The sequence below is a fragment of the Dromiciops gliroides genome, chromosome 5 (assembly GCF_019393635.1).
Source record: "Dromiciops gliroides isolate mDroGli1 chromosome 5, mDroGli1.pri, whole genome shotgun sequence".
Classification (NCBI taxonomy): domain Eukaryota; kingdom Metazoa; phylum Chordata; class Mammalia; order Microbiotheria; family Microbiotheriidae; genus Dromiciops; species Dromiciops gliroides.
Genome location: NC_057865.1, coordinates 15,392,829 through 15,415,975, shown reverse-complemented (window position 1 = coordinate 15,415,975; position 23,147 = coordinate 15,392,829). Strand labels below are relative to the sequence as shown.

Sequence of the window (23,147 nt, the reverse complement as noted above, 5' to 3'; positions counted from 1 at the left end):
TGAGGTGAGATGGGAGAGAAGAAAGGGCTCTTGGAAGAACAGAGACTGGATCATGGGGAGGCACATGGAATTGGCTAAGGAGCAAGTACAGACCCTAGAATTGGAGAATGAGACCTAGGAGCTTTGAGTGGGGTAGTGAGCAGTGAGGGGTTTGGAACTGGAACACCTGGCTTTGTATACTGCCTCCATCACATGCCCCTTGTGTGACCCTAGGCAAATTGCTGCATGTCTTTGGGACTCGGTTTCCCCAATATGTAAAAAGGGGGTGTTGATTTAGATGACTTGTGATCACTTTGAACTCTAAATGTATACAGGCATACCTTGGAGATACTGTGGGTTCTGTTCCAGATCACTGCAATACAGCAAATAATAAAGCGAGTCACATGAATTCTTTGGTTTCCTAGTGTGTATGAAAGGCACATGTATACTATACTGTAGACTATTAAGTGTGCCATAGCATTATGTCTAAAAAACCCATGCACACGCCTTAAAAATACTTTAGTGCTAAAAGTGCTAAGCGTCGCGCGGGCCTCAGGCAGTCATGATCTCTTTGCTGGTGGAAGGTCTTATTGATGGCTGCTGACCAATCAGGATAGTGGCTGCTAAAGGTTGGGGCGACCATAGCAAATGTCTTTAAATAAGACAACAATGAAGTTGCCCCATGGCTCGGCTCTTCTTTCCACTTGAATACTTAGAGGCCATGGTAGGGTTATTAATTGGCCGAATTTCAATATCGTTGTGTCCGAGGGAATAGGGAGTTCTGAGGAGGGGGGGGGGGAGAGAGAGGAGAGAGAGATGGGGGAATGGCCAGTCGGTGGGGTACTCGGAACACACATGACATTTAGCAATTAAGTTCACCTACTTATTTGGGAGCAGTTTGAGGTGCACCCACGTTGCAATAGTAATATCAAACATCTCTGACCACAGATCACCATAACAGGTATAATAGTATTGAGAAAGTTTGAAACATTTCAAGAATTACCAAAATGTGACTCGAAGACATTGTGTGAGCATGTGCTATTGGGAAAATGGCACCCACAGACTTGCTCAATTCCGGGTTGCCATAAACCTTCAGTCGGTTTAAAAAACAAAACAAAACAACAGTATCTGAGAAGTGCAATGAAGTGAGGTCAGCCTGAATGCCTCAACAGTGAACTCTTTGAGGGGGCAGACAGACCAGCTCTGGGCCCCTGAGATTCCACTTGGCCTAATGGCAATCTGGTGCTTTGTGGGGGGTAGTCTGATGCTGGTCCCAGGGCTCATTTTCTTGACTAGTGAAGGGAAATGAGGGACCATGTGGCAGATGATGTGGGCAGGCTGCAGAGAAACAGAAGTGTTCCCGAAATCCAGGGAGGAGATTTCATCCTGGCACAACATGCTACCAAGATCCAGCAGAAGCTGGGAAAGTGATTGATCATCTTCCGCATGGCCCGGGAAGACTGAACTAGATGAAATGGCTGGAAACCGGAGAGAAGCTTGCTCAGGGCTAGGAAATGCCTCCTAATGAGCTTTCCCAAGATGGGATGGGCTACATACCTCCCCAACCCCCCATGAAGCCTTTGAGAGAGGCTGGGTGACCTTTTGTCAGGGGGTCAGAGGGAATTCTTGTTCTTGTGGGTCTGTGGCTTGGGCCGAGCTTCTGAGAGTTGATGAGTGAAGGAAGGGAATCCGCCCCCCCCCCCCATTTCTACAAGAGAGGCAGAGACCTTCACAGGAAACACAGGCCCCTCCATCTTCAGAGAAGGCTACCCAGAGGGTGGGATGAGAGGCAGCAGGAGGAAACTCATGGTCAGAACGGTCTAGGCTTTTGCTTCTGTATCTGCCCAAGCCTTCTGACAGCCAGGACCCTGGCGCCCCTCTCGGAAGCATTCATACATCCTAGTGTGTTGGAAATGGAAGGAGGCCTTAGACATCATCTTAGTCTAACCCATGTTATAGCTTGGACAATTGAGATCCAGACTGGTGACCTTTCCAAGGGCACACAGAAACTTGGTGGCACAAGCTACATTCTAATCCTCGTCCTTTGACTCCAGTCTGGTTCTCTGTCTGCTAAGAGCTCACCAAGTATGTGAGAGCTAGACCTGGAAGGACCCCATTTTATAGAAGAGGAAGCTGAGGACTAGGGAAGTAAAGTAAGCCATTTATTAAATGCCTACTGTATGCCAGGTATAGGAAAAGACAGTCCCTGCTTCCAAGGGGCACACTGTCTAATAGGGAAGATGATTTGTAAACAGCTAAGGGATAAATGGGGGCTGGGGGCTAGAATGACAGAAGACTCAGAGGCTTCTGTATGGTCAGAGGCAGTCTTCTTTGTTCTGAGGTCAGCTCTCTCTCACCACTGGATCGTCTTACCCCTCACTAATTCTTTTTATGGAACAACAGTAGTCGCAGTATCAAAGAGGTAGATTTGGGAGGTCCCTTAGGGGCCATCTAATCTAATTCATCCATTTTATGGAGACCCAAGAGAAGGGACATGATTTGCCCAAGATGATATAGCTTGTAAGTGGCCAAGTTAGGGTTATTAATTATTCTTAATTTTATTATTTTTTAATTTAATTTTGCAGGGCAATGAGGGTTAAGTGACTTGCCCAGGGTCACACAGCTAGTAAGTGTCAAGTGTCTGAGGCTGGATTTGAACTCGGGTCCTCCTGAATCCAGGGCCAGTGCTTTATCCACTGTGCCACCTAGCTGTCCCTGGGATTATTAATTATTAATAATGGATTTTTTGGGGGGGACCCAGAGATCAGTTTCAGTCTTCCTTCCCCCCCTTCCCCAACCCCCCTCTCCAGAAACTCCAGTACAGTTCTTGAGGAACTTCAGCAAACATTATCAGTAAACAAACCCAAGGGAAAGAAAGAAATGGAGATAGATTCTTCTGTCTAGCTCAGTGAAGGACTGATGGGGTCAAACCACACCTAGATACTGGATTTTTCCTTTGCCCTTCAGTGAAGGTCATCTGTAAAGTTCATTTTAATGTAGATCACCCTCAAGTCATGTCAACCTATGGAATTGAATGATGCTGACCAGTTACCTCCGATCAATGTATGTACCTGCCTCCATCAGAAGAGGATGAGAACACTTAGAAGAAGCCACAAGCACTCTATTGGCTCGGCACTCACTTGGCTCTCTGGCTTCTAGGTCTTTTGAACTTTCTTGGGTCTCCTTGAGATCACCTTCTGTCTCTCTGGAAGATCACATGGTCTTTGGGGGCTTTTCTCCTGCTCAAGCTCATTGCCATGCTGAAGCTCTCTCTACCATGTGGCCTGAGACCATAGGAAGTTGGAGAGACATGTGGTCAATTCTTTACTAGTATATTATCTTAATAAAATAATAATATGAACATTGCTATAACTGATAGAGCAATAGCAATTATTTTTTAAAAAAGTTTTAGCTTAATTAAAAAAAAACACAGTTTGGCAACCTGGTTACATGGGCAGCTGGGTGGTATGGCTGATAGAGCCTTGGAGGCAGGAGGACCTGAGCTCAAATTGTGACTCAGTTACTTCTTAGCTGTGTGACCCCTGGAGAAGTCACTTAAACCTGTTTACCTCAGTTTTCTCAGCTGTCAAATGAGCTGGAGAAAGAAATGGCAAACCACTCCAATATCTCTGCCAAGAAAACCTCAGATGGGGTCATAAACATTGGGACACTGAATAACAACAACTTGTCTGGTGAAACAGCACTTTTTCTACTCAATCCCATACCCTACCTCTACTCCTCCCTAAATGACTTTGCCCTGGGAGCAGTTTCAACCGATAACAACTCAAATCTGATCAAGTCTGATAATCTTGAGATTACCAAAGGTCCTCTTTCTAGGACTGAGAGAACCAGACAGGACCTACAGGAATATGGGGAGGAGAGGGTGGGAGAGGAGCTGCTGGAAGGTGGGGAACAGGTCCCCAAAGCACAAGGCTGGGAGCCGGGGAGATGGTGTTGGTCCAAAATGAAGGGCCTGGCTTTTCTCCAAATTGTAGCTCAGGAAGTGAGTGCTGAAGCCTGGGTAAGACTTTATCATAAAGATTAGTGGAGATAAGGGATTGCCTGCCCAGGAGAGGTCAGGCAGATATAAATCTGCAAAGGAATTCATCAGAATTGAGGTGTTTGTGAAGGCTGTGTCACCTAGGGAGAATCAGGCCTGAACAGAGCTGATGGAAATCATGAAATCCTGTTGACTGGATCCCTTCCCTGCAGCCAGACTCTTTTATTCTTTCCTAATTGATTCCTGCTCCCACTCTTTATAGGACTGTTCCAATCATTCACTCTCTCAACTGAGAAGCTGGCTTTGCATGTGACTGAGAAAATTGGACCCCTTTCCTTAGTTAGAGCTGCCTGTTCTCTCCTCACCTCACATCACCCAGATGCCTTCCACCATTATCTTCTTTCCTCATCTCATAAGCAGAGATGACCCTTTTTCTTGCCAAGGCAAACCCCTCTGTGTGCATCCTTGATCCCATCTCCTGTCTTCTCATGAGATTGTCCTTGTCTTAATTCTTTCCCAAGGCTCCTTCCCAGTTACTTACAGACATGTCTTCCTCAAAAATCATCTCTTGTTCCATCCATCCCCACCAGCTATTGTCCCATATCTTCTCCTTTTTGTGGGTAAACTCCTTGAGAGGGCCATCTACGTTAGGTGCTTCCACTTCCTCTCCCTCTCTTCTTAACTTGGTAGTTCGGCTTCCAGCTTCATCATTCTATCAATACTGTTCTCTCCAGAGTTACCAATGATCTCTCTCTTTTGTGTGTGTGTGTGTGTGTGTGTGTGTGTGTGTGTGTGTGTGTGTTGGTGGTGTTTTTGTTGTTGTTTTCGATGATCCATTGCTAAATCCAGTGGCCTTTTTTCAATCCTTGTCCTTCTGGACCTCTCTGCAGCCTTTGATGCTGTCCATCACCCTCTTCTCCTAGACCCTCTCTCCTCTCTACTGACCTGGTTCTCTCTTCTTTATCTGACTACTCCACCACCTTTGCTGGATCATTAATTAGACCATATCACTAGCTGTGGTGCCCCCCGCCAAAAGCTATATCCTGGGCCTTCTTCCCTTTTCCTTCTATGTAATCTAACTTGGTGGTCCCATGGATTCCATGATCATTTCTATGCTAATGATTCCCAGATCTCTGGGATCCAGCCTTCATCTCCCCCCTGACCTCCAGTCCCTATCACCTTTTGTACATCTCCATTAGATTTCTGTAGGCATCTCAAAGTCAATACAGGGGTGGCTAGGTGGCACAGTAGATAAAGCACTGGCCCTGGATTCAGGAGGACCTGAGTTCAAATCCAGCCTCAGACACTTGATACTTGCTAGCTGTGTGACCCTGGGCAAGTCACTTAACTCCCAGTGCCTTGCAACCCCCCCCCCCAAAAAAAAAAACCCAAAACAAAGTCAATACATCCCAAACCAAACTCGTTATCTTTTCCCCAGGCCTCTCCCTTTTTTTCCATTATGTCCAGTTGAGGGCATCGCCATCCTCTCAGGCTCCCAACCAAGGTGTCATTCTCAGCTTGTTCTCTCTGTCCTCCCTCACATTTAATCTATTGATTAATCTTGTTCCTTCCCCTTTCATGCCATCTCCCTGTGCACACAGTTGCCCCCAGGTTCAGGGTCCTATAATCTCTTGCCTTGATCATTGCAACAGCCCCTAATTGGTGTAAAAGTCTCTCCCCATTCTCCTCCACTGGTAAAGCATTCTTTCAGAAGTTCAGGGCTGTTCATGTCAGTCTCCTACCCAGTGGGCTCCACTGATTTCTTTTACCTCCAGGATCATAGATAAAAATACTCTCTTCAGCATTGAGAACCCCAAACTAGTCTCCTCTGTCCAGTTTTCTTCTTACACTTTTTTCCGCTCTGTGTACTGCTTGGTCCTCAGTATAATGGTCTGTCTGTGGACTCCTCAAAGACTGCTCACATCCCACTTCCTGCTGGAAGCCTTTCTGAGTTCTTCCCTTTCCCTCTGTCCATTGGTTCCCTTCTCTCTTGTAGAACCTTCCATTTTTAGGTATGTATCTTGTAGGTACACACTTCATTGCATGTTCTTTCCCCCACTAGAGTGTAAGCCCTTGAGGGCAGGATGATGACCCAGAAGCCAGGGGTTCCAGGAGTTCCAGGGATGGCAGGCAACGACCCTCCCTTTCTCCTTGACAGTCCTCCACCTAGATTCTCCCAGCCCCCACCCCCAACTGAAGGTAACTGCCCAGACGGCCAGGCAGGTGCCTAGCACGAAGCACCCAACCAGCAGGCATTGACATAAACCCCAAGCTTTCTCTTTTTCAAGGTTCTTCCTGCAATTTTTATTAAGTACTTACTATGTGCAAAGACATATTTGCCTAAGGCTCTGAGTCATTCTTTGTTTATTTCCTTCTAGTTGTGGTCGAGTCAGACTTCGTGAAGTATGAGGGGAAGTTCGAAGATGTCGTGAAGGGCACTATAGAGACTGCCCTGGGGAAGATCACCCTGAACGCAGGAGGATCGGGCACGGTGGAGAGACAGTCTTCCTTTGGGACGCTTCGGAAACAGGAGGTGGACCTGCAGCAGCTCATCAGGGAGGGTGTGGAGAGGTGGGTAAGGAGGAGGGTAACCCATGGAGGTTGGGTGGGCATCCCCAAATCTTGTGTCTGAACATCTGGAGTTGGGGACCTGGGTTCAAATCCTACCCGTCATGCTCGCTACTTGTGTGACCTTGGAGACGTTGTTTAACTTTCCTGAGCCTCGGTTTCCTCTTTTGTGAGTCTCTTGAGTTGGGCTGTTTGGATGGTAGCTGAAGTCTCTGACAGTGCCAGGTCCATGATTGCTTAAAGGAGATGAATTGGGAATCACTTGAATAATAAGAGCGTTCATTTTCATTGTTTTCCCTCCATGACAAAATCTTGGGTTTGGGACTCAAAGACCATCTAGTTCAATCTTTATCAGAGTAGGAATTTTCTCTACTGTGTATGTGAAAAGTGGCCATTCATTCAGCCATCCAATGATGGGGAACTCATTACCCCCTGAGGTAGGCTGTTCCACTCCAGAGGTTTCCTACTTGTTAGGAAGTGTTTCATCGAGCATGCCTCAGTTTGCCTCTATAACCTTCTCCCACTGCTCCCTGGGCAAACAGCACCTGTCTCACCCCTCTTCCCTGTGACATGCTTGAAGTATCAGCTCTCTTGTCTTCCCTGAGTCCTCCTTTCAGTCTACCTGTCTCAAATTTCTCTGGCTGATCCTCAGGGCATCATGACCTCAAGGCCTTTCTCACCTTGGATGTCCTTGAGCATTTATACCAACTTTCTGATCTCAAAGCAATATTTCAGACTTGGGCTGACCTGGGCAGGAGATGGCTGGGCTATCATCTGTCTAGGTCTGAAGGCACACTGCTAGACAAAAGTCTCCTGTCCTCAGGGAGTTTGCCTTCTTTTGGAAGGAAGGAACATAAATGCAGACAAGCAAACTATTCATTCACCAAATCATTCGGGAGTGTGTGGGGAGGGGAGACCATTGGTGGTGAGGGTAGGTCACCCTCATGTAGGAGGCAGCACTTGGGGGTGGATTTTGAAGGGAGGCAGGAATTCTAAGTGGCAGTGATGTGGAGGGAATGGAGTCTAGGCGAGACATGGAGATGGGTTGGCTGTATGTGAGATGCATCCTATGTCATGAGCCTGCAAAGGTCAGCTGCTGCATCCTGACCAAGGTGGGGCTGGTTGGTATTTTATCCCCAAGATAAATTGGAGCCTCTCGAGCAGGGCAGTGGTGTGGTCAGACCCAGGCTGCTCTGGGGAGGAAGGATGGGTTGTACAATCCAAGAGTCTCAGCACAAGATTGCTGCATTAGGGCTCTTGGCTTCCATTATCATTTGGATGGATGGATAGATTAGATAGGTTAGATAGATAGAAAGAGATAGATAGATAGATAATTGGATAGAGAACTGAACCTCTTGCTGGCATCCTAGAAAGCTCCAGTTTGAACAGGAATATATGTATCTCCATGTGGAGTTGGGCTGAGGAACAAGTGGGGACTTTAAATGGAAATTGAAATCTGAGCAGCTCCTGGCTCGTTTTTTCTCATGCTTTAAGGTAATAGGAAATGAAGCCTTCTTTCAGCAGTTATGCCATAGCTGTAAAAATCTGTAAATGAGGTGTTTGGCTTCAATGGTATTTAAGGTTCCTACCTGCACTGGGCACATCACTTAACCCTCCCTGGGACTTCATTTCCTTTTCTTTAAAATGAGGGGATTGGTTTTGATGGGACTTGAGGTGCTTTCCAACCCAGGATCACATGATCCTTTGTTTATGTTGTGGGGAAGGGTGGGGTGATGTTGGGAAGAGCCTGAAGGGATCTATGAAGCTTTATCTCTATAATATTAATGTGTGTGTGTGTGTGTGTGTGTGTGTGACACACACACACACACACTTTTAGCATTTATAAAATGTTTCAGGGATGGGAAAATGAAGACAAATACTGGACAGCCCCATTTCTTTGTCTTCCTGTTGACCTAAGCTGATGGCAAATGAGGGAATGACCTCCTATCTGTGGGGCAGAGGTCGTACAAAGCGGGTTTTACCTCATTTCATGATGGGCAATAAATACCTTTTTTCCCACACCACCCAGCTGGAGCATCTCTGGGGTTTGGAGAGCAATGCTTAATTCACAGGTGGCCTTGAGGCTGGTAATTAGTAATGTTTAAGTACGGCCTGTTCCCAAGGGTTATTTTCTGAGTCCTTTTTATTCCAGGTAATTTAGATAAGTCATTATTCTAGACGTTGCATTTTTTTTTCCTCAAAGCTCAGAATGTTGACTGCAATGGTGAGCCGAATACATCTTGGAACCAACTGCCTTTACCCTCAACTTCTTCACATGTGAAATGGGGGGGGCGGGGAATAGCACATGGACTGCCCACCTCCCAGAGCCATGGGGAGGAAAGGGCTTTGTGGAACCTAAGGTGCTCAGAGGAGGGAGCTATTAGTTCAGAGGCAGGGTGGAGCGGTGGCTAGATGGAGGGGCTTGGGAGTCCTGCCTCTGATGTTCATTAGCTGTGCCATTGGTTTTTTTCATTTGTAAAATGGAGATAGTGATCATTGTACTTTCTAGTTTACAAGGTTGTTGTGAGAAAAAGTCTTCAACTAAAGTACTCTAGAAATGTTTTTGTTTCGTTCCACGTAGGTGAAGTTTCCAGATAACTGGAGCATATTCCTCTCACATGACATCAGTTAGTCAATAAGTATTATTAAGCACCTACTATGTGCTAGACACCATGGATACAAAGAATACAATGATCCCTACTGCCGATGAGCTGATATTCTAATGGAGGAGACACGTTCATATAAAAGTAGATGCAGCATAAATATATAAATAAGAAATACACACAAATTCAAAATCGTTAAAGAGAAGCTAGGTTGGGAGGGAGGGCACGAGCAGGTGGAGAGGGGGTAAGGAAGAGGGTATGTGTGCTGTATCTTAAAGGAAATGAGAAGTCTCTGAGGTGGAGGGAATGAGGGAATGCCTTCCAGACAAAGGCATGGAGATGGGAGATGGAAGTATCACATCTGGGGATCTGAGAGAAGGCCCCTTTGGCTAGATCGAAGACTTGATTCCTCCCATCTGCTTCTCTCGTTTGTTAAGCAGGAGATGCTCCACATAACAGAACCTTTTCTTGGTGACTCGGATGATTGACATTTCTGTAGTGTTTTCAAGATGGTAAAACTCTTTATCCATGATTTCACCAACCCGATAAGGTGGGGTCTCCAGGTAGCATCACTCCCAACTTACATACGAGGCGTCTGATGCCTAGAGATGTTAGGTAACTTGCCCAAGGTCACACAGATAGCAAAAGTCTGAGTTGATATTTGAACCCAGGTTTTTCTGACCCCAGGTACAACACCATCTCCATTGTTGTATGCTGGGAACAGCAAGGCAGTTCTATCTATTCATTTTTCTTCTCTGCAGCTTTTTAACTTTCTTTTGATGCTACTGTCAGTTGTGTGTAATTCTAGACTCTCTCTTGCTACACATCCCCTCTCTAATCTCCCATGAGCGTGGGACCCGAACAACCAAGCTTTAAATGAGCAACTTGCTCTGGGATCCCTGACAAGTTCTTGAACCTCACTATTCCTATAAAATGAGTCTGAATGCCTCGCATCTATTAATTATACAGGGAACCTATGAGGTTTACATGCAGCACTTGAAAATAGAACTCTCCTGTATCGGCACCTCGGCCTTTTGTAAACCTCATTTGCTAATTAATATCAATTAATAAATATTGATGAAAACTGGATTGAGAATAATTGCTGCCTTCATATTTAGAAGCATTTTTGAGGAGAGTCTGCTTGATCTAGTGAAATAGTGCCCCCCACCATTGTGGCACCTAAAGATTTGCCAGTCTCACTAAGGATTTTACCCTCAATAGATGGCATTGGATGGATCTGGTCTCTGTTCTCCCATATCTCCTGCCACTTTATCGCTTGGGTTCAAATCTCAGCTCTGTCACTTATTACTGTTGTCAACTTGTGCTGGGGCCTCAGGTTCCTTATCTGTGAAATAAGGGGGTCGGACTAGATGACATCGAGGGCTCCCTCCAGTTCTAAATGTACGATCATCACAGTAACTCCTATTTTCAAAGCATTTTAAAGTTTGTAGAGAAGTTTTCTCAGAAAAACTCTGTCTAGGAAGTCATGTATTATTTCAGCCAGTAGTGAGCAAAGAACCCTGGAGACAGAGAAGGGACCAGAACTTCTTTTTGAATAGATTTTTTTTTTAATGGGGCAATGAGGGTTAAGTGACTTACCCAGGGTCACACAGCTAGTAAGTGTCAAGTGTCTGAGCCTGGATTTGAACTCGGGTGTCCTCCCCAATCCAGGGTCGGTGCTTTATCCACTGCACCACCTAACTGCCTCCTTTAATTGAATAAAAAAAAAATTAAACATTTATTTTCTATCCCTACCCCATGTACTGAGGGGGGAAAAGAAGATAAGCACAGCATTTGTAACAAATATGCATAGTCAAACAAAAGAAATGACTGTCACACCAAGTACAAAAATGTAGGAGTCATTCACTATTCTGAGTCCATCCCTTTGCCTGGAGGTGGGTGATCTGTATTGTTTTTGAGAAAGATCCCGAAGATCACTTCCAGATTCACCAGCAGTGAAATAGGGTGCCTTTCTCCTTCCCACAGCCCCTCCGGCCCTGACTCCACCCATCTCCTATCATTTTTTCCTCCCAACTTTTCTCAAGGGCTCACGTGGTTGTCCAAGCTTGTCAGTGATTATCCCACATCTGCTCCTCCCTCTACTTCCCAGCCCACTTCTCCCTGTAAATTGCCAAACACCAGGTGTCTGAAAGGAATGGAATGATGGACCCTGTGAAAAGGGTCCCGTTGTTCCTGAAAGCTATTGATGAAAGGGTGGAGATGTCAGGGACTGTGGAGATCATCTCACAGCAATCTTATTTCACACATGAGGAAACTGAGGACCAGAGAAGAGATTTGACTTGTCTAAGGTCATGTAGCCTATTATCAACAAAGCCAGAACTATGTCTGGGCACTCAGGGTAGGAACTGGAAAGTAAGGAGGTTGGATCCTTGAAATATTTATGTGTGTGGCTGCCCCAGGCTCCTGTAAAGATTCATGATGCATTTTATCAAAATTGACCATGTTTGAATGGACATTGCCTCAAGTGTTATAATCTCCAGAAGGAGGAACTGAGAAGAGGAACAGTGAGAAACCTAAGATCTCGCAGGAATCTTCCATTCCACACAACCCTATTCATCTTTTCTTTTTAATAGCAATAGCGAATATCTATCTAGTACCTACTCTGTGCCAGGTGTTTTATAATTATTATCCCATTTAATCCTCAGAGCAACCTTGAAAGGTAGGTGCTATTATTGTCCTCATTTTCCAGATGAGGAAATTGAGACAAGCAGGGTTAAATGACTTGCCCAGGGTCACACAGCTAGTAAGTGTCTGAGGCTGGATTTGAACTCGGGTAGGTCTTCCTGACTCCAGGATCAGTACTATACCATCTAGCTGCCTCTGTAGTTCTAAAGAATGACTAGCTAATACCATGCAATTTAATGCAGCTAGATGGCTCAGTGGATAGACCGCTGGGCCTGGAGTCAGGAAGACCTGAGTTCAAATCCAGGGGAAGGTATCATCTGTCTCCTAGTTCTGCTGGGAGGGAAGTGCTTTGCAGATAATAGAGTGAAGTAAGGGGGTACTTCTGTCTGGGGCCTTCCACTCCCCTGCCTAGGAGATGCCACTTGTTGCGGTCAGTCCGCAGCCACTGAGCATCTCGTGACGGACCCTTGTGGGCCGAGTTGACATCCCAGGCTCATGCATAAGCTTCCTCTGGTTTATTGCCTTCCCAGGCTGCTGCATCTCATAAACCTGGGGCAGTTAATAACTCCTGTGAAAAGGTTGAAAGTCTGTAATTGCCAAGTTATTTTCTCTTCCTCTGCCTGCGCTATTGTGTTCAGAGAAGATAAGCTTTCCCGGCCTGGGCTTTGGGCCAGATGCAGCCACATTGCCTGGGACAGAGCAGTGACTAATATGGCTAATAGGGAGTTATGGGCCTTCTGGGGGGCTTTGGATTTTTTTGGCACTTTAAAAGAGCTGTCTAATCCCATTCAGTTGAGTGAGATGCAGGTCTAGAGTGGATTTTTTCCTTCATCATTCTGCAGGGTGAATCATAGAACTTCAGCTGAGAGTGACCTTGAAGGTCAACTAGTCCAACCTAGACATGAACAAGGAAGCTGCCCGACCCAGACTTCATTTATAGACCCCAATGGAGGGAGGACCCATGACATCCGAAGGCACCCACTTCACTGTGCACAAACAACAGCTATGAAAGGAAAATTTTCCTGATATCGAGCCTCAGTTGACCTTTTTGAAATTTCCACTCATTGCTCCCTGTTTGGCTCTCAGGACCAAGCAGATCCAGCTCATCTTCCTCCACAGGCCTGTGTTGCTGTGGAGCTCAGTCTTAAGCTCTCTCTGAACCAAAGGATTCTTGTGTTTTGTAGAGTGTATCCTAGTAATAATAGCCAAAGCTATTGATTATTTTTGTTTTGATGTTCAGTCATTTCAGCCATGTCTGACTCTTTGTGACCCCATTTGGGGTTTTCTTAGCAGAGACACTGGAGTGGTTTGCCATTTCCTTCTCCAGCTCATTTTACAGATGGGGAAACCGAGGCAAACAGGGTTACATGACTTGCCCAGGGTCACACAGCTAGTAAGTGTCAGAGATGGGTTTGAAGTCATGAAGATGAGTCTATCTGATTCCAGGCCCAGTGCTCTATGCACTACGGTGCCACCTAGCTACACTTATGCTTACTTATTAACATTTGCAAAGGGCTTGCCATCTGTTGTCTCAATCATATTGAAATACAGTTATCAAACCATTAAAAATTAGTGGTTGGATGCCAGCTTGAGAACCTCTTTTAGAGATTACAAAGCACTTTCCCACATGATCTTTGAGCCTCACAATAGCCCTTGAGTATTGTTATTGAACGTTTGTAGATGAGGAAACTCATCTATTATTGCTATTCGGTGTCAGAGGTGGGAGCCTGACAGCCAGAACTGTGCTCTATAGCTTTCAGACTCCCAGACCAGAGGCTGGCAGTGGAAACGGCATGTTGGGTGCAGGATCTTGATATACTCCTACTGAAGTGCCAACTGTTGTTCAGGGGGGTTGGTGTAGGGTCTGGAGGCATTGCCAGATGGAGAGAGATTTTCCTTAAAGGGCTTGACAGTGAGTCGTAACCCAGGTAGTTCACAGCTAGCATCGATTTTAATTTTTAAAAAGGATATTCATAAACTAAAACGGGCGTTTCCATATACATAGTAGAATTATAAAAGAGATTGTTTGTGAACATTGGCTTTTCTTGTTATGTATATCACAAGTTCAGCACATAAGAGATAACTCTGGGAGAGACATTTCCACATTAGAAATCTCCCCAGATCTCCTGCTGGCTAGCCTGTCTACGCTTACCTTTAGTGTCTTATACTTCGTCACTTGGTCTCTACACCACACTGGGCAGTATGAAATCCTTAGTGGAAAGAGCCCTGGGATGAAACAAAACCTTTCTCTAGTCCTGGTTCTGGTGGTAACAGGGTGGGTGACTCTGTACAAACCATTTCCCTTCTCTGGGTCTCAGTTTCCAAAAGTGTAAAATGAGTGAACAGGATGAGTTGCTCCCTGCGATGTTGGCCATCTCCACTTTTCTCTTTATCACTTTCACAAACAAGATGACTTGGAATTCAGTGTCTGTGTTCTATTGTTTTCAAACATTTGGTGTTTGGTGATTAGTGCAGGTTAACTAAGCTAATGCCAACCTGATCACTCTAAATGGCCAATGGCCACAGTAAACCTTCTACCCTCCCTGACTAGGCTTCCCTCCCCCCTTAACCACCCTAACCAGGTCCCGATTAGCCAGCTATTGCTTGGGACTCCACCCTGCTTCTGCTCAGATCCAGCTGGACCTTAGGTGGCATGTGCAGTAGCAAGCTTGGCAATAGAATGGGAAGGTTAGGTTAGGGAAGACCTCTAGCTCATTCTCCTCCCCACCCCAACCACCTGTGACTGATTCCATCTCCTCTCCCCGCCACCCAGTATCCCTGCTTCTTCAAGTTGCTGGATAAGCTGAGTCTGGCTTTGCTTTGGAAAGTGGTCCTTAGTCCTTTAAGAAAGATGTGCTCCACCTGCCATCCAAGTGTGATTTTTATCCTTACATTCCATGTCAGACCAGCTCCTTGAGGGAAAAGCTGTCTCATTCTTGTCTCCATATCCCAGGTGCCAAGCACCTAGTGGGTACCTAATAGCAGTTTCTTGATTGGCTATCACTGGGTCTTAAGCAGAGATTCTTAATAGTATTTTATTTTTTCCAATTACATGTAAAGATAGTCTTCAACATTCGTTTTTGTCAGATTTTGAGTCCCCAAATTCCCCCCTCCTTTCCCATTCCCCTCCCAAAGCCAGCAAGCAATTTGAAGTAGGTTATACATTTCAATCATATTAAACATATTTCCTCATTAGTCATGCTCATGAGAGAAGAATCAGAAAAAGGGGGAAAAACCACAAGAAAGAAGAAACAACAACAGTGTAAGTAAAAATAGTATGCTTGAATCTGCATTCAGACTTCATAGTTCTTTTTTGGGATGTGGAGAGCATTTCCCATCTTGAGTCTTTTGGCATTGTCTTGCTGAGAAGAGCTAAGTCTGTCACTGTTGATCATCACACGATGTTGTTGATACTGTGTACAATGTTCTCTTGGTTCTGCTTACTTCACTCAGCATCAATTCGTATAAGTCTTTCTAGGTTTTTCTGAAATCTGCCAGCTCATCATTTCTTATAGCACAATCATATTCCATTACACTCATATACCACAACTTGTTTAGCCATTTCCCATTTGATGGGCATCCCCTCAATTTCCAATTCTTTGCCACCACAAAAAGAACAGTTATAAATATTTTTGTACATGTGGGTCCTTTTCCCTTTTTTATGATCTCTTTGGGATGCATACCTAGTAGTGGTATTGCTGGGTCAAAGGGTATGTACACTTTTAAAGCCTTTTGGGCATGGTTCCACATTGCTCTCCAGAATGGTTGGATCAATTCACAACTCCACCAACAATTTAAGCAGAGATTCTTAACCTAGAGTCTGTGAAATTTTTAATAACTTTCAATATAAGTGGTTTCCTTGCTAATCCTCCATATTTTGTTTTATGAATTTAAAAACTTGGTTCTGAGAAGTTAAGCCATAGACTTAACTAGGCTGCCAGAGGGGTCCGTGATGCCCCTGGTCTGAAGAAGAAGAGAAGAGATGAAGGAGTAGGAAGGAGCCTGCTTATTCCCTTGGAGCTCCCTTCCTTGTTTACAATCTGATAAAAGCTCAGGAAAGCTCAGAAGGGCCAAGAATAAGAAAGGACAAAGAACCTGGTCCAAAGGAACAGAAGGGAATGTGGAGAAAGGGGGTCCATGAGTCCTCTGGGAGAGGGTCCTCTAGCTGAGTGAGGAACCTGCAGGTGCAGGGGCTGGATTCATAGCCCGGCTCTCTCTGAGGTTTGGGGTAAACCATGCGGCTCTACCAGGTCACGTATGAAACGAAGGCCTTGGAGCAGGGGACTGCAAGTTTCCTCGGCTCTTGAGATCCATGATCCTATGGAATTCTTGGGACACAGGGAAGGGGCTTGTGTGGTCAAGGGGTTGGAGAGGAGGAGTCTCCTCTTTTGGGGTTTTCAGTGGGGAACCAACTGAATGAGGATATGAGCTAGTAGCCCTCTGAGCTGACTGTGGCCGGTCATGCCCAGTAGCCATCTTTCCAGACGGGTACAGCGCACTCCCCTTTGGCCAAAGAGTTGGAGGTGGAATGGGCCACGCACACTCAGAGGAGCTGAATCTGATTAGATGCTAATGGTGGGTGCAGTGAGGTGTAAGAGAGGAGGGGAAAAAAGAGGAGGGGCACCGAGTGGGGAACATGGGGAGAGGGTCTTGCCACAATGTTTGTGCCAGCTGGGCAAGACAGAACCGTCATAGAAGCTGGCAAATGCAGTTTGATATCACTGAGTTTGATAGGATTCTGATTAAGGATTTCTATACAGGAAGGGGACTCTGTTCATGGGAAATGACAGGAGGCACCAAAAAAATGTGGTGCCCGTGTAGTGGCTGGATGCGGTCATGGACAAGGCACGAGCAGAGGAAGGGATAGGAGGTTGGCTCTGTGTGCTTCGGGCTTGGAGTGGTGAAATTCTGTGAGGTCAAGATCCCGGAATTTATAGGAAAAGACGACCACACTGCAGCCTAGCTTACCTCAGTGTTTAGGCTCTGTTCTCAAACTTTATTAGAGCTGTATCCTGGGTTTGGGAATGTAGTCTGCTCCCAGGGCTGGAGTCTCCCTAGAATGCAGCATTGGGGGCGGGGGGGGGGCATGATGAGGACTATCTTAAAATATCCACACTTTATAAATACATATTTGAATGCCAAACAGTTGTACTCCGTGATACCCAGGTTTTTTGTTTTTTTGTTTTTTGGTGATATCTGGGCTTATGTGTTGCTGCCCACCTGAGGTTCTGAGCTTTTATTTTTAAAATTAATACTGGCAGCTTTATTTTCTAACTCTACCCAATAACTCACAAATATTTTTTGTCTCCATGACACGTTATTGATTATCTGATATAATCATAGATTTAGAGGAGTCACCCAGCTCAACCTCATCATTTTACAGAGGAGGAAATGGAGGCCCAGATGGGATGGCTTATGGATTTAGACTACAGGGGACCTCTTCATTTTACAGATGGGGAAACTGAGGCCACAGAGTTTAAGGAATTTGTCCAAGATCACACAGAGACAAAAAGGCAAAACTGGAATTCAAACTCGGGGCCTTGGACTGCCATGTCTGCCCCTCCCATACTACTTGTCCCTGGTTAAATTGGAACACCCTCTTTTCCTCACCTCTTCCCAGAAGGATCAAGGACTGAGAGCTGTTAGTGACCACAGAGGCCATCTGGTCCAGCCCTCTCCATCTTCACTTGATGAAGCTGAGACCCAGAGAACTGAATCAAGAAGCCTCGGGCCTTGAAATCCAAAGCCCCCATTTTTTTCACCTTTCACCCCATCACCCTCTGTGGCTCCTCTATGTTGTCCTTGGGTCTTAGGTCATGCTTTATGGCTCTGGTCTCCATCCTTGGATCACCATCCTTTGGTTCAATGTTCTCCTCCATGAAGTACAGTCAGACCTTCACCCTCTGCCTCTCAGGTGATTAAGGGAGGCTGGCTGTTTATTTACTTCTGGAGATAACTTCTGCCTCCATGACACCCCACCCAGGTCACTCCCCAGGAGTCTTGGGGCATTCAAACAGGCAGCATTCCACATCCTTGATCTTTGTCTTTTAAAGGTGGTGTTCTGGTCACCCATTCATTCCACCATGCTTGACTGAGCACCAACTAGAAATGCAGCCCCTGGCCAGGCCGGGGAATGATGGATGAGCAGAAGGAGAAGTGGGTAGCTGGGGAGGATTCAGCACACTCTCGAAATACTATTTCACAAACACCTAGTGATGCTGCCAGGTTCATGTTAGGGAGTCCCTGGGCACCCTTCAGGCATCAGAAGGACTGCCAAGGGGGTGAAGATTCACCTGTTTTGCTTGGCCCCAGGAGAGAAGAGTAAGGACCTATGGGTGGAAACCACAAAGTGGTTCAGTGTCAGCAATTCCTAGCAGTTAGAGCCCATCTCGAAGTGCCGTGGGCCAGAGGAGGGAACTGCCTTGGTCTGGAGGCTGTGACTGCATGTGTGACTGTGCCCACGTGTCACTGTGTGGCGGTGGATGGAGCTTTGGACCCCCAGTAGAATCCCAGCTCAGACAGTCTCTAGCTATGTGGCCCTAAGCAAGTCATTTCATTTCTGGGAGCCCTGGTTTCCTCATAGCAGGGTTCTTATCTTTTTCTTTTTGTGTATCCTGGACCTTGCTGGAAGTCTTGGTGATGCCTACGGGCCCCTTCTTAGGATGGTGTTTTAAATAATTGAAGGAAATGCTCAATTTCAGGTAGGAGTTAGTAAAATAAAGACATATTTTTCTATCTGTGGCCTGTGAAGTCTCTTGCATTATCTCCAAGGGCTGCTGTAGATGCTGTGAGAGGTAGGTTGGACCAGACTATGAGGGGCTCATGATGCCAGTATGTGGAGTTTGGGTTTTATACTGTGAGCGATGGGGAACCCTTCAAAGATTGTGAGCAGGGTCAGTGACTGAATGAAGGGTGTTTGATTGGAAGTGGGGGGTGAGACAGATGTAACCAACTCCCCCCCATTTTACACATGGGGAAACTGAGGCAAGGAAAGTTTTAGTGACCAGAATGGGATTTGAACCAAGGTATTCTTGCCTCCCAGTATGGTGGCGCTTCTGCTCTACATGGATCATCTGGGGCTTGGGGACAGCTCCGGCTGTGGTGTTCATGAGGAGATGATGCCTAAGTCTCTTCTAGTTCTGAATCCCTGACTTCTGCTATGACCTCTGCCCCTCCCTGGAACTGCTAAGATCTCTTTAAGCTCTGATTCTCTGAGCCAATAACCTATCTGGTTGAGTGGCAGAGAGTCCATGGGGGATGAGTTGTCTTCCCATGTTGATTTAAACTCAACTCTGTTTCCTCTCCCAACAAGGACCATGAAAAGAAATGCTAAATCCCAGATTTGTCCATCTTTCAGAGCTTCCAAAAGGTGGCAGCACCGTCCTGGGGAATGAGGCCCAAGTCGCCCTGATGGGGAAGCAGGAAAGCTGCCAGGGCCCTTCAGGAGGAGGTGGAGTGGCAGCAGCAGCAGCCAAATAGCTCCAGCCCTATTAGCCTGTTAGAGCCCCTGAAATGAGTCCCCACCATGGTAGGACCTGCTGTTCTTTCTCATCCTGCTCCTTTCCCCTCCCAGCCCACCCATCCATCATAACCTCAAGAGGCTCGGCAAAGACTAAACTGGTCTGTAATGGCTTATCAAACATGTGCTGTTTTCCATGCTACTAATTACCATGATGGGCTTAGCCACAAAGCAATTTGTTCTGGGAGCCAGAGCCCCGAGATGGAGGGCTGAGCTTGTAACTGTCCCAGCAATGACCCACGGTTATCATGGTGAAGGAAGGCTGTGATTCCCGGCTGGCTGCATCTTGTCCCTAGCTTTTGCCTCCTCCTTTCATTACTTGAGGGTCAGGGTTGTGGGGGGAGCTAGGCACTTCTGGACAGTGGATCTGTGCATGGTTCCTGGATTCAGAGCTGCCATCTTGTAGACAAGGAACCTGAGCCCCAGAGATGTTGGTACTTGCCTAAGGTGGCACAGGTGCATAAGCCCTAGAGAAGCGACTTGCTCAAGGTCACGTAGTGAGTGGCAGGACCAGGACTTGAACACAGAAATTTTCATAAGAGCATTTTTGGAAGTTTGAGATGTTTGTTTTTTCCTTTGTTCTCAAATAGGTCCAAGACATTTTGGTAGCTTCTTTTTAAAGCATGTAGAGTTAAAATGAGCTCCACTGAGTGGTATCACTTCTTAATTCCTAAGAGAAAGCCTTCCAATAATTCCCTGCCATTATTTATGTGTACCCGAGGCAAAGCTTGTCTTTGAATTGGGTTGTCTGTGAAATACAATTTTTTTCCCCTCTGCTGTGGGAATTAGAAGGAAATAAGTCTGTAAAATGACTGATTGAAGGGAATAGATGCTGAAGAATGAGCCAAAAGATGAAATTGGCTGTGACAGAAGGGAGGAGGGGGGAAGGGAACTTTCTCTGAAACCAGCAAAGGGAGGCTTTGCAAAGAACTGATACATTTGGTTTTGGCTTTTTATTATTATTGCTCCCTTATATTTTAAAACACCTTCATTTTCAAATATATATATATATATATATATATATATATATATATATATATATATATCCCTTTCCCCAACCCCTTTCCAGAAAACCTTGTAACAGCAAATAAAGAAAAAAAGTTCAGTAAACTCAACCAAGTGTGAAAATATATGTAGTACTCCACCTAGTAGTCTTCCACTTTTGTAAAGAAGGGAGAGAGGTATATTTTTGCAACTTTTTTTTAATGGACCATTTTATTTTACTTTTTTTTCAATTAACAAGCATAATTTTCTCTCCCTCCCTGCCAAATAAAAACAAACATAGCCCTCATAATAAATCAGCATAGTCCAGCAAAAGAAATGTCCAAATTGGCCATATCCAAATAATGTATATTTCTACGGGGAGGTGGGTAGGATGCTTCACAGTCTGTCCTCTGGAGGGCACTGTAATCACACGGCTTTGTTTCCCTTTTTTGGTGGTTCTTCCCATTTACATCGTTGTAGTCATTGTGTAAGGGGCGGCTAGGTGGCGCAGTGGAGCGAGCATTGGGAAGATCCAAGTTACACCTGATGCTTCTTAACCGTGTCTCTAGGCAAATCACTTAATCCCTGCCTCAGTTCCTCATCTGTAAAATGGGGACACGCTGGAGAAGGAAATCTCACATCACCATAGTATCTTTGCCAAGCAAACCCCAGACCTCATGGAGAGTAGGACGCGACTGAACAAGTCATGGTGCACACTGTTTTCCTGGTCCTGCTTGCTTCCTTCTGCATCTGTCTAAGTCTTTCCTGGCTTTTCTGAATTCTTCAGGTTTACAGTTTGTTACAGTATAGTAATATTCCATGACGCTCCTGTACCGTGACTTGGTTGGACTGATACATATGTCTATATTTTTTCATGGAATGTGCCTCCTTACTGTTGGCCAGTCTCTACCTGTAAGACTGAAGCTTTCCCTTCCTGGGTAGGGAAGGACACGATAATTTACCTGCCTCAGGAGAATGGGAGCTTCCTGAGAACAGGGGTGATTTCTTGTTTTTGTCTCTGTATCTCAGTGCCCAGCACCACGTGTTTAATGAATGCCTATTCACTTGGATTGGGGTTTGGGGAGCCCTTCACATCAGTCTAACACAGACATAGCCTTTCTGGCTCCTTTCTGCCAACTTCCCCAACATTCACACTCCCCTCCTCTCATCTACCTGAAGGCAGATGAGTCAAATGGGCCAAGTCACAGGTGCCTCCAGTCCTAACTGACATCAATTCAAATCAAATTCACTTTGTTGTCATTAACCCTTTCTGGGACTTGATGAGATATTTTTAAAAAGTACTATTTCTGGCTGTTCTTTGAAAAGCTAATTTCCCCCTTTAAATGTTCAACTTTCTGGTATCATTAATGATAGCCAGATCCCATTTTCTGATTTTCATTGACTAGACTGTGATTTTTTATTAAATCTGACCATTTCAGCTTTGTTTCTGGGGTACTAAGAATAATGACTTGGGTTTGGAGTCACTGAACAGGATCTAGTACAACTGGGGCACGATTGTCTTGAAGCTCAATAAACATCATTAAATACCTACTCTGTGCTAGGCATGTGGCTACAAAGCCCCAAATGAGACATTTCCTGCTATCCGGTCACCCAGCCTGTGATGGAGGGGGAGGGGGAGGGGGAGGGGGGAAGCCTCCATCTTCCAGGGAGCTCTTAGAGTTAGGAATCAAACAGGAGCATAGTGCATCTTTACAGCTTCTGATAATGACTCCTGATTCTCCCTTCCGGGACCAAATGGAGCAAAGCTAATCTCTCTTCCACTCGGTATTCTTTGAGATACTTGAAGACTGCCACCATCATGTCCTCTGAGGTCCCTTCTTAAGATCCTCTGGGGGCAGCTAGGTGGCACAGTGGATAAAGCACTGGCCCTGGATTCGGGAGGACCTGAGTTCAAATCCAGCCTCAGACATTTGACACTTACTTGCTGTGTGACCCTGGGCAAGTCACTTAACCCTCACTGTCCCAGAAAGAAAGATCCTCTGACCCAGACCCAGCTCTAGGTCCACAATGTTGCTTGTTCCCCCACATCTTGTCCTGAGTGTAGATGAGGAGGGATTCATTTGCTTTGTGACCCCATTCACTATGTGTCCTCCAGGAAGATGGATGTTATGCCATCCCCCAGCCTTCTGTTCTTTAGACCATATGAAGGGGGAGTTTGCGAACTTGGCTGGGTACCAAGGGCTTGACTCACACAAGAGCTGTTGGGGGCAGATGTCTGGCTGTCCGAAGACCAGTTGGCCATCCTCTGCCTTCCTTCTTCATTTGGTTACCTGATGTGCCCAAGCCATGCTCTTTGAGTAGTGGGATATTGGGAGCCCCCTCCCAGCCCCAGGCAGGGTGGTGAGTGAAACGAAGTTTCCCAGTGCATCCTCAGCTTGCCTGGGAGCTGCGAATTGGCCTCACTAAATTTTGGTTTATGTTGTTTCGACTGGATTGCCTCCCACAGAATTACTAGTTGATAAATTACTGTGGCCATCACAGACTCCCTCCCAAATCCCCTTGCTCTGTCAAGGGGGAAGATTCATGGGGCCACCAGGCTCCGGCAAGGCCCCGGACACTCACGATCGTTTCTCTTTTTCAGGACAATAAATCTGAAAAGTCCTCTGCTGCAGCAGGTTCTGGAAAGGAACAATGAGGTCCTGTGCATCTTGACACAAAAGATTGTGACGACTCAAAAGTGTGTGATCTCTGAGCACGTCCAGATAGAAAAGAAATTTGGCGGCATGGTGGGCCTCAAGACCAAGAGGGTGCAGGTAATGCCTCAGGGCGGAGCACTGGGGAGGGAGGGAGGGCACCCCAGGGTGCCGGTGCTGTGCTCTCTCTGGTC

At 45.9% G+C, this 23,147-nt stretch overlaps 1 protein-coding gene across 3 annotated transcripts in view; it reads left to right on the top strand.

The window, feature by feature from the left end:
* The window catches only part of GSDME (gasdermin E), a 63,137-nt gene that overhangs the window by 9,574 nt on the left and 30,416 nt on the right, over window positions 1-23,147 (top strand). For all 3 annotated transcript variants that reach the window (XM_043969115.1, XM_043969114.1, XM_043969116.1), the window contains exons 4-5: window positions 6,358-6,550; window positions 22,902-23,073. In XM_043969115.1, the coding sequence (XP_043825050.1) occupies window positions 6,358-6,550; window positions 22,902-23,073 (365 nt within the window). The remainder of the gene's footprint in view (window positions 1-6,357; window positions 6,551-22,901; window positions 23,074-23,147) is intronic.